Below are 12,324 nucleotides of genomic sequence, written 5' to 3' on the forward strand. Positions count from 1 at the left end.
TACAAGATGAATTTTTGAAGTGTCCTTCGAAGTTAAAAGAACTAACTCAGCCTTCCCTGCTGTTTTGTTTCTTGTTTCCATACTTAACACTAGAAATCCGAAAACTTTATAAGAGTTGGGAGAGGGAGAATTTGGAAGGAATGTGTAGTTTTATTTCAGTTTCTACTTGGGTGTTTATTTCCTTCTGTTTATCCAAGTAGATGTTGTAAAAAATCTGACTGAATATTGAGATGGAACCAACAAAACTATTACTTTAGTGTAGTAATACTAACTAAATGATATTTTTTTACTTCAAAGTATAATTAAAATGTTTGTTTTTTGAAGTTAATAACCTTCTGTATAGATGTAAAGTTGCTTGACACTACTTGCAAATAGGCATTTCTTAACAAGAGGTTTTCCTTGTCTGTATGCTGCTGTAGGACTTTCACTTAATTAGTAATTACTTGGGTTGAGGCACAGGTTTGTCTTGCTCTTTACTTTTGAGCATGACTTAAATATGTAAGGCATATTTATACATGAAGTTACTTAAAACAGCACTGACTTCCAACTTACTCTAAAGAATGGGTTTGTTGGGCATATGGAGGGTGTTTCTGGAAGAGTTTCAGATCGTATCTTTCTGAGCGTGCAGATAGCTCTATTGCAACTTTCTGAGTGATCTTCCAGTTATTTCTTAGGTGAGCGGATGTATATGAAATTTGTGGATTTACAGAAGATTCTGAAGAGGAGAGTGAATGGCAGAGAGCTGCTGTAGAGGAAAGAGTAGGAATATGTGTTAGTTGCCAGTGATGAGGGCAATAAACTTCATCGGGTGCTTCCAGCATGAAGGGTGGTGTGAAAAGAGTAGAGTATAATTTACCATCCACAGTTCTGTGTCTTCTGGCTTATTTTCCTGCTTTTTGCAATTGCCTTTATCTTGTACCACTCTCTGGCAGGTGGGCATCTTACATGCACACCCACAATCACACGCACCCCACCTGACTTCCTTTGCATAATGTCAAGGCTGCTAGGACAAAGAGTTAATGCATATGTTGCTGGTTTTATGGGACCTGAAACCTCCAGTAGAATTCCATTTCAGTTTGAAGTGATCTGACATGGTACATGGAGTAACCTGCTGACTGAACAGTCCCCTTACTTCACCCTGTAGAAGTGCCTTCAAACAGTCAAATTTCTTAGTTTCGGTGGTAATTTATTACTTGTATGTAGTTAACTTCTAAGTTTTTTTTCCCCAGGTATTTGAAAAATGTCCTCTGGCTAATATCTTACTGTGTATGTAGATTACATTTCGCTTCCATAACCAGTTGTTTAGAAGTTTTTAGAACTGATACTCTAAATGTACAGAAACTCAAAAGTTTGACTGAGATTGCTAGTATGAGCTTTGATTGTAACAATACTAGGTATTGCTACCAGCAAACTTAACTGGTTTACACATGTGTAGGTACTGGTAGGGGTTGATACCTGCTTTGAATTAAGTGTTAACTTGCTGATAATGCAGCTTGTTGATTAGTCAGACTGTTATGTGTTATACCTGCTGAAGGCTCTGAAAACTTAGTTGGGGTAGTGATGTGTGAACCTTTTAGAGTTTGTCCTACTACTTGCTCAACAATTGAAGTAGTGTTTCATTCAGTGCTGTCTAGTACTGCTAACATGGCTTATCTCATTCAAATGAAATACTTAAGTTGAAGCGCTTGCTACATCCAACATTAACTTATTAATTGATAATTTTTTTAAAATTTATTTTTCAGTAATCTATGCCAGCAATTATGACAATGTTAGCAGACCATGCAGCTCGTCAGCTGCTGGATTTTAACCAGAAACTGGATATCAATCTCTTGGACAATGTGGTGAACTGCTTGTACCATGGAGAAGGCGCACAGGTAACGTGCACTTACAACCTGTTTATTGACCGTGTATAACCTTATAACAAATCAGCTGAACAAAATTAATTCATTTCAATAAAAAGCAGTAATAGTAGTGAATTTACTTGGCTCGTGACTAGAATATCACTGGTAATTCATGTTCCCTTGTTTAAAGGCAGGCCTCATCTAATGAGCATTGAAATGACACTTAGAAAAATGTTTGTTTAGTGTGTGTTCATCTCTAGCATGCTTTTTGCTGTTAAAAGATATGAGCAGTGACAGTTTGGTAAGATCACTCTTTGCAGCTTGTCTTCTCTGACTTAGATCTTGAGGAAAGTCTGAGTTAGCTGTTACTATTATTGTGGACAGGATTGTGAAGCCATAAACTCAGTATTGGCTTCACTGAAAGATTGTATTTAAAAGAAAAATGTCAATGATGATACTATATTTGTACTGACAAAGAAGCATGTCACACATTTAAGAGAAAAGTTTGTCCTTTCTTGTATCTTGATTTTTTTTCTCATTACTGTTTGCACAGCTTCTTTTTGTGCTATTTTCTTTGAACTTAGTGCAGACTGTGAAGTCTTAAGTTTAATTTGGAGAAATGTGTGCATTTGTGTGTTTACATATATTCTCTTGAAAGTGAATCCTGTATTGCTTTTATCTATTTCTTGTACTGCTTTGGAAATGAGACTTCAGTGTTGAAAGCGAGTATTGCTACAAGGGTATTGGCATAGTTCCTCTTCTGACAAGTTTTAATTGTTCATGCTTAACAAATTGGGAGTTTCAGTGTTAGGCATCTCTTTACTAAGATGTGCTTGTACAACAATAAGAAGTGAATTAAAATGAGACAAAGTAGCTGATGATTTTCTATTCCTTCCAACTACTAGAATAAAGAATAATATACTTGCTTATACTTGTTTTGTGTGTATCTCAAAAAAAAAGCTGTTGTAAGGCTTACTGATGTGAATGCCTACAGGTTCTGAAATCTGTTGCTGTTTTTTGAAATATTTGCATTTTGAGCTTCCTAAGTTCAGATAGTTACTGGCTGCTGTTTTTTAAATGATCATGTGACAGAAAACTGCTTGTAGCTTTTGCCTTAAAAGTATGGACTTCTGAGTGCTTGTTTTGCAAGTGATACATTTGTTTATTGTACTGTCTTACAAAATAGATGGTGCTTCTATTATTGTTTGGTTTGAATGAAGTTTAAAAAGCTGGGAAGGTTTATAAGGAGAAAGAGGATTAACACTAAATGTAGTGATTGAATTGCCATTCTTCTGGTATTGTGAGAAGTTGCCTCACTTAAGAGCCGAGTATAGTTTCTAGTATTTAGAAAATCAATGCAATAAGAAGCAAAAATTCAAGAAGTGGTACTTAACTGGCAAAAGTGAATTATGCTATAAACCTGCTTTAAATACATGTACTAATACATGTCATTCTAATGAAAATACAGTTTGCTATTTTAGTACATTTTCAAAGGTAGAGAAATTTCAGAGAGTCTGTGAGCTCTTGCCCCTTCCAAGGAATTCGGAAGTTCCTGCAGGAATAAGTGCTTCTCTGTGGAGTCTAATGGCTCAAATCATGACTTGAAGAGTGACAGGAATAATAGAAGTTAAGGAAACCGAGTATTAAAATTGGGAGATTAACAGTGGTTTGCCTGAAATAGATTATGGTAATGTATAAAAAAAGATTTAGGAAGCTACTTGAATGGCCCATGCTGAACTGGCTTTCACATTCACCTGTCTCCTCCTTTTGCTTAATTCTTATCTCTGCTTGCAAAACTCTTAACTGCAGATCTATATTAGGCAAGAAAGAAGTTCTTTTCTGCCCTAGGCTTTTTTTTTTTCTGATCTTAGCTTTTTTGATATACTTCTCTGAAAAGAAAGAATGTCCCCAACCCCACCTCGGTGCTGTACATGACTAAAGAGACTTCAGGCAACTCATAGATGTTTACCTGGACTCCTCCCAGAGTCTTGATTCCATTGGTCTGTTAGACCTTCACGTGTCCAAAAGCATTACTTGCTAACTGGTTACATTTATTGTAGCAGCAACACAGTGAGGCTTTGATCTTGATTAAGCATTACTGTTAAATTTATACGATTTTTATGAAACTACAGGAATTGATGTCCATAAAAGGGGTTAGCAGGTATGAGAGCAAACATTTTGGTGCTTGGGAGAAGGATATCGAGCATCTGTATTGTGCTGGTGTTGAAATTCAATCCTGTGATATGTCCCCATTATTAGAAGCACTAAGGAAGCTGGTATAAAAACACACCCAGGTTGAACCTGAAAGTAGTACAGCTGTTCTTTCCATTTTAACACTGAACTGCATCAAAAGCGCTGATTTTTTTTTTTTAGACTATGATGTCATGCTGTGAGAATATGGTTGTACTGCTTTTGGACTTAAAAGGAATATTTGTTTGGTACTTCTCCATATCAAATCTACTGGGATGTACTTGCTAGTCAAAAGCCAGTATCAGACTGGGAATTGCTCCACTATGCTCAATTCTATTAAGTCGGGATGCCAGTATTGTACAGATATTTTAGACTTCCTTGCTTTCTTTACTGTTTTAGCTTTCAGTTTTAATTTGGTAAGTCCCGTACCCAAAATGTCTAATTCTTGCATTATATATATATAGATTTTGGGTCTTGGTGGGGTTTGTGTCCTACTGAAAATAATGTTTTCTTATGCCAGATGATGATTAGCTCAAGAATGTTCTTGTAGCAGACTAGAAGTATGCATAACTGTAGTAAATTCTAACTGTTGGAAGTTAATCCTTAAGTAAAGCTTTAACTGCTTTGTAATTCCATTGAATTGGGTCTGTGGTGCAGTGAAAGAATGAACTAAGTTAGTTGTGATGTAAAAATGTTCATCTTGTTGGTAAGACAGTGTCTGATGCTTGTAGATGATAGAATTTACTGCCCAATTTGTCCACGGCATTTTTGGACATGGCTAACATCATTTGGCTCCCTAAAAAAAAATGCTTATTGACATCCAGGCATTTGAAAAGGATAGCTAAAATGAATTTGGCTATTGCAGTGTGTAATTGCTTCAGAGGCTTTGCAAGTTACTGAAAACCATAGTGTGAGAAATGTCCTCATAGCCAATGGAAACAGGCTCAGATAGATTCCTTAGTGAAGCACGTTTTATTTACATCCATGAGTGAACTGGTGACCCACCAAATAGGTACACCTGTGTATACACTTAGCACAGTTTTTTAGTCTTAACCCCTGACTGGGTTGTCCCTCCCTTATTTCCCCGTTGACTGGGTACTTGAAGGTTTACAGCCTATCTGACACTTCTAATTAGCTTACGAAGTTTCCCACCACTGTTTACATCTCTCGCTACTCTTCTTTACTTGCCGCTTCCCCTTATTTAGATATTTCCTTTTATGGTTTTGGTTTCTCAGAACTGACTGATAGTTACACCCTTAGTTTGCTTTTTTAACCACAATACTGTTTTGTGCTGGTATTTCAGTGTGTTATACAAGGATAGCATCATTCTGTGTTTTAATCTTTGAATGCAGACCTAATTTTCATGAGGCACAAGTTTTAGGTGGCTTGCTTCCAGTCCTTATTGGGCAAAATTCAGTACCTATATTGCAAAACCAACATTTCTTTTTCCTAAAAACTGTGTCTAGTATGATAGTTGGTAATGTGTTTCCTGAGGAAGAACAAACCATTAACATGACCTTCTTTCCCCTCCCACCCATCAGTTTTTAAAATTTTTTTGTGAGCAGTTAAATGCAACAGGGGATCCCTCAGAAGTAGGGATTGGAGACATCTAAAGTTCCACTCTGCGGGTTCTTCAATAAAATCAACAGTTCCTACATAAACAGCTTTGCAGCATGTGTGATACAGTGCTCCTTAAATCTGGTATTTTGTATGAATGCTTCCAGTAGTACTAAAAAGTTCGGGTGCCCTTGAATAAAATTTTACCTAGATTACTTTCTTGAATGAGAGAACTTCATTCTCTAGTATATTTTCCTCATAGTGTGCTGTTCTCACACTCACTGTTGGTCTAGATGAATCGTTCGGTATGGAAGAGTGGAAGTAAGTGAATTACTGTTTTGTGTCAAGGCATTTTTGGAGTTTGGTTGTTAATAAACTTTAACTGTCACACGGAAGGAGGCTTAAGGGACTTGTTGCACCTGACTGAGTTCTGCCTAACTCTTGGATAAGTGATTTAAAGATACATTGTATATTAATGGCTTCACTGACAGTATATATTTTCTTAAGTAGTCCAATACTAATATTTTTTATCAAACTTGCTTTTAGCAAAGAATGGCACAGGAAGTCTTGACTCACTTAAAAGAACATCCTGATGCGTGGACAAGAGTTGATACTATTTTGGAGTTCTCTCAGAACATGAATACCAAAGTAAGCAAATTAACTTTTATTTATTTGGTTTTCTCTTTCTTCCATTCATAAACTTTGAGGAAGGTATCTCATTTTTAGTCATAGACTTCATTGACTCAAACCACATTTTTTTAAATTGTCTTCTTCCCAAAGTTGGCTTTAAACAAGAACTGCAAGTGGGCAAAATATTTAAACCTCCTTTTACATTGACAAGAGTTTCTTTCTGCTTTATTAAAAAAATTAAAAAGAATCACTAAATTTGAAATACAGGGGTTTTTTTTCAAGGCACATACAAGCATAGTGCCAGTTCCAAAGAGTGGTGTGTGTCTGTATACATCTGAGTAATGAGAAGTCTCCTAGAGCCACATTTTGTCCTTGGGTAAGTGCTTGGCTGTTTTTGATCATAATAAGAGCCATGTGCACGTAACTGAGGAGAGAATTTGTCCCTAGGTGTATTGAAGACAAAATAGAAACCTTACTAGGCCAAGATTTTGAGCAATTGATGAAAGTTAAGCACCCAAAACTCTCTGTAGGATGAGATTAGTCTTTACTAATATACAGAACATACTTGCATTGTACTGTTGTTCTAAACCCATCCATTATGGTAGAGACTAAAAGGAGAAGCATTCATATTTTTTCCTACAATTCTAAATGCTTTGCCTAAGACTTCTGAAGTTTGAAGTTGATCGAAATGTGTTTTTGCTGTCTTAAGTTTGATGATTATCTCAAATAACTGACATGCATGTTTTTCTGCTTGATACACACTGTGTTCGAACAGAAAATAATTGTATTTGGATGGTTTCTGAAATCAGGCGGGATTTGTGAAACAGTTCCATTTTTTTTCATTGCTCTCTGAAGTTTAGGGGGAAAACAGTTCAAAGAACTTCCTCAAAGTGCTAACCTTTAAGTAACAGTGTTTGCCTGTTTGCTTGCCTGGTAAACTTTGCTTTTTATACTGACAGACATTACTAATGTTTAAGTTGATTTATCAACAGTATTTTTAAAAACTCAAATTTGTCTTGTGAAAAATGAGATGATTAGAGGAACAGAAAGAAAGCAACAGGTAAAGAATTCTTCAATTTACATAAATTGCAAATGATTTGGTGCTAAATTTATGCACTATGACATTTGGCTTTTATGCAATCATATTTTTTCTTTAATTAAAGCTGTTAACACTACCTGATATTAATCATAATGTTCCATTATGTTGATTGCTTGTAATAGGAAGAAAAGGGGTGTCTTCCTGTGCAACTGACACAGCTAGGCTTTGACGGCAGGCCTCCACAAGGTCTACCCTTTTGATTCCCTTTAACTGAATTCTGTTCATCAATTGTTTTTGTTTCTTGGGAGGTGGGAGGGAAAGGGATTCGGTGCATAGAATAAGTAATAAGAGTGCCATAGGACTTTCTACCATAGGGATCATTTCATACTTTTTTTCAGTCTTTGCTGTTACCTGTCCCCCTCATCTTCATAACTGGGCAGTGAATTGCTATTAGACAGTGAGAAATAACCAAACCAAGAGCAAATGAATTTTGAAAGAGATCTATTTTATGCACAGTTAAAATGTGTTTGCATATACTCTTGCAATGGTTGTTTTAAAAGTACACTTCTAATAGTTCAAATGGCAAAACTTGTAATTGGTGTCAGTGACTTTTTTCCGGTTTGGTGTGTCTTGTTATCAGGGAAATACCAAAAATTAGAACCATCAAATCAATTGAAGCTTAAAAACAAAATAAGCCAGAAAGCCCCTTATGGAATGTTCAGGCAGGCTCTTGGAGTCTTCAAACATGGTAAGGCAAGAAGGATGTGTAGGTCAAGGTTGTATACAGTGATTTTATTATTGCTGCCATTTCATTTCATTTCATGGGTGAACGTTAGGAAAAATGGATATTACTAGTACTGAGGAAGCAATGAACAAGACACTAGCCTAGGGCAGAACTGAAGTCACATATGTACAAAAGAATGAGTAGAAACCTAGACAGCATGAGCCTCTTCACAGTTTAAGGTACATGAATCTGAATTAGATATTTGAGCAGATAATAAGGGATAAATGTGGCAGATTGCTGGAGCTGTCTGTCCTCTTCTTTGACTCAGAGGAAACATGAAGTGGGGAGAAAAAGAAAAAAGGCTGAAGATAAGGTCTCTCCTTAGATTATGTCAGGATTTTTGTTTTAAGTTTTGTTTGGTCATCTAGTGCTTTCATAAAATCAAACTAGACTTGCAGTTCTGGTCTGCAAAATTCAGTTCAAAAGTTTGGAAGCAAAACTAACATTTTTGGTTATCTGTTATCTGAAAGGGCTATTAATACATGTGCCTGTAGAATCTAAGAATTTAACTAGAGTTTAGATCTGCTTCAGGAAAGTTAGCACTGTCTTATATCAGCGTTCATACTTGAAACATTGTTAGAAGCTTTCGTAAGTACTTTTTGTTTTGTGAGCCTGAGTCAGTTGCAGATGGCATCTATAAACCTATAGCCATGGCTGAAATAGCTTCCTGTGAAGTGAAGCCCTTTGCTTAAGAATGTTTTAATACATTTTCCTGTATAAACATTTTCTTGATTTCATTTAGCTTTTATGTTAAATAATAAAGTTAATTTGCAGATTAAAATCTAGTTTATAAACTTTTGCTGCTGACCATGAAGAAAAAAAAATACCCTCCTAACTTTCTGTTAATGCATATAATTTTTCTTGGTACCAAAGATTTTGGAAAGTGACAGAATATTTTGCAAATGCAGGGATGTACACGTGAAGCTTGTGGGAACTTGGGTCAACTAGAGAAGCGAAGGGATGTAGGTTATGTTAAGATGAGAACAGCAAAAATAGTATTTTAAATACAATGTAGGTTGGGACAGTCTACATTGTGTTTTTTAATTAAACTGAAGTCTATGTGATCCCTTTGGTTGAAAATCTAATGATCTTACTTTGTATAACAACTAACCATTTTAAAGAGGAACTCTTATTCTCAGCCAAACTTTTAACTGTGAAAACTTGGCTTTACCTTTCAGGTATTGATGTGATATATATTTTTTTTTCTTCTTCATTCACCACAGATAAAGTAAATGCAAAACTCCTTGTCCCATTTTCTCTCCTGTCTATTCATGCTAATGGGGTTTTACATATTAAAGTTCTTCAGTCATGTCACCACAAACTTCTTTCCCTGTTACTGTGAGTTGGCAGTAGGGACAAACGGGCAGAGGGGACTGGATTTACTGACTACTTTGCAAATGTAATGGTTTTGGGTAATAACATAGGAAGAAATTCCTGAAAGGTAAAATGTTTTCCAAGAGCTTATTCACTTTTTTATTATTCTTTGACTGAGCACAAAAGTTCATCTTTAAATAGTAGAAATAGCTGCCATATTGGGGTGGGTATTGAAATTAAATAAACCTGTGGGTTGTCTTGCTGTTCCTATAGTAACACACCAGTGAAGTTTGGGAAATACTTTCTTAAGAAAGTGCCAGTGTCAGGACATGTGATGCTAAGACAATTTTTTTTTTTCAGCTCTTAGAGGAACGATAGGAAGCTTGAGACCATCCAAGCTGCTAAACATTTTAGGAGCCTGGTTTTGTTAATACTTGAACATATCAAGCAGTCATTTATGATGCAAATTCATATCTGGCTGCTACTTTCTTCTCCAGATAGCTAGAATTGTCTGCCAGAGGGCTTTTCATTATTATTTTTCCCCCTCCTGGTGCGAGCATGATCAAACAGCAGGACTTAGTATAGGATAAAGTGAAGAATAGTGAATAAAACAAGAAAAAAAAATGCATGAAACCTCAGTAAATGGGTGAATAGACATATTAAATACATTTGTTAGTTTAATAATCTTGAAGTCTTAGATGTGAAGTGTGAATGTCTGATTGAATGAGAGTCCTGAAAGTTACTTAGTCCTACAGTAATGTACTCACATATTGTTCTTCTCCAATTTCAGTATTATGGACTGCAAATCTTGGAAAATGTGATAAAAACAAGATGGAAGATTCTTCCAAGGAACCAGTGTGAAGGTATGGAAGGGATTTTCGTCTTGTCCTTAAACCTTGTGTTTTAACTGATATTTAGACACTCAGTCCTCACGTAAGTAATTTTCAGCTTCCAATACAATTAGGCTAGTAACATCTTGTCATGTAGTAAGACCATCTGTGCTTTTCTGAATGATGGAACAATGTCTTTCCCTTTCATGATAATGGTCTCAGTGGGATGGTGAGCATCTGAAATTCTGTAAATGTCATGGGAAGGTAAAAGATGTGCCTGACAGTACTGAAACATCATCACTTTAATGTTGTACTGACTTACAGGCCAAACTCACCTGAAGAGGTCTAGGCAGCTTCTGAAATCAGCTCCTGGTTTTGAGGTAGAGGTTTTGATTCTCTGTACTTGGCACAGGTGCAGCCTCTTCAGCCTGTCTGGACTGTGTATGCAGTGTGCTCCCATTTTTCTGCTGGGCTCTGTGGTCCCTTTAGTAGCACGTGTAGATGAATGTAATGTTTTGAAATTGGAAGCAGTCATAATTCTTTGAAAGTAGAAACACTTATGTAAATGCATAGTCTTACCTATTAATGGTAATACATTCTTTTAGACAGTGAGATACTATGTAGTCTGCTTTTAATTCATGTGAACGTGTATGAAGCTAGATGGCTGTAACTGGAAGTGCAGGGTAAAGGCAAACCCCGGTCTTCTGTCATTGCAAGGAATGTGGAAGTCTTAAATTAATCACAGAATACCAGGTTGGAAGGGACCACAAGGATCATCTAGTCCAAAAATTAAATGCTTTGTTTTGTTGTTATTCCCTCCTTCCCCCCCTTATAGTGTGCTGAATTTTAGATGATAGCCTGTAGTAAATGAAGTTATGTCTGTGGTACAGGATTAATGCTTGTCCATGTAGCTTTCTGTCATTTCATACCTTGAACTTAAAAACATTAAGTACAGCTACTTTAAATTCTTGACATTGAATGTTGTCACTATGCTATACTCTGCATTTTCCTAAAAGCTGGTTTTGGAACTCATTGAAGTTCTTCTGAATTTCTCTGTTCTGTGAGCTTGTATTAACAATGCTAAGATGTGCTTTAAATTTTTACTGTCAATGCTTAGGTTCTGGAACTGTGTTAATGAAAATGTAATTATAAATGTCAATAAAAACAAATGTGTAGATGGAGACTTCCACATTTTTGTGATTATTCTCACTTTTCCTCTCACTCCTGCCAACTGTAGGTTGACAGCTAAAGCATAGCTCTTTTTGCAAGTGGAAATAAGTTTCACATTTGTTCTGCTGTTGGAAACAGACTTGTACACTTCTAGGGAACAGCTTCAACTAAGGCTCAAATACAGCTATGCCCTTTTGAGAAACTAAGGGAGCACCCTGAAGTTCAGTCTTCTGTGTGCTTTTAATTGGAATATCTCAACTTACTCATATTTTGTTGCATTCCTTACTATGAGCACTTAGTTTCAGCATTTGGAAGTTGTTCTAGAGTTTTTGGCTGTGGGAGCAGAGTGGGAAGAAGGTAGGGAGTCAGTAGTTTGAAGCAGTTGAGCAGCTGCTTATTGCGCACTGGTGAAGTGAGGCGCGGTAGAATAGATGTCACAGGTGTACTTACTCGATAGCTTGGAAATTAACAAATGCCAAGTACAGAATATAATACAGTAACTATAAGTCTTAAAAATGCACACTCTTAATGCATAAAATAGACAATAAATTGTTATGGTAGGGTGAGGATGCTGGCTGGGCTTTGTGTCATGTTGATCTCGTATGTTCTTGAGATGCCAAGGTAATACTGGATTACATGGTGTACATGAATTGTGGAACCAATATGAGTTGGTGTTTTAGATTTTTGTTACTTCAATGTTAGTGGATGTGGTTGTACTGTTTGACTAGTTGCTATTACTTAAAAAGATGTGTTACCTTACAAAATAAAGTTGCTGTTTGTAGTTGTACCATTGATAAAAGTATTCTCTTATTTGTCCTAACATTTGTACTTCTGAAGGCTTCAGCAGGGATGGGTCTGTGAAATCCTTCATCTTAGCATATATATGTATCTATAGTTGAACCTTTTAAAATATTTTCACTTCCACAGAGCCAAACTAAAGTTGTGAAATTGATTTTACCCTCCTGTCTT

General features: G+C 36.2%; 1 protein-coding gene across 1 annotated transcript in view; it reads left to right on the forward strand.

The window, feature by feature from the left end:
- The first annotated feature begins 1,746 nt into the window (after positions 1–1,746).
- The window catches only part of XPO1 (exportin 1), a 36,199-nt gene continuing 25,621 nt past the window's right edge, over positions 1,747–12,324 (forward strand). The window contains exons 1-3 of the mRNA XM_010189511.1: positions 1,747–1,874; positions 6,135–6,236; positions 10,146–10,218. Of these exons, the coding sequence (XP_010187813.1) occupies positions 1,749–1,874; positions 6,135–6,236; positions 10,146–10,218 (301 nt within the window). The 5' untranslated portion in view covers positions 1,747–1,748. The remainder of the gene's footprint in view (positions 1,875–6,134; positions 6,237–10,145; positions 10,219–12,324) is intronic.

This window comes from Mesitornis unicolor, unplaced genomic scaffold (genome assembly GCF_000695765.1).
Source record: "Mesitornis unicolor isolate BGI_N332 unplaced genomic scaffold, ASM69576v1 scaffold5878, whole genome shotgun sequence".
In the NCBI taxonomy this organism is placed as follows: domain Eukaryota; kingdom Metazoa; phylum Chordata; class Aves; order Mesitornithiformes; family Mesitornithidae; genus Mesitornis; species Mesitornis unicolor.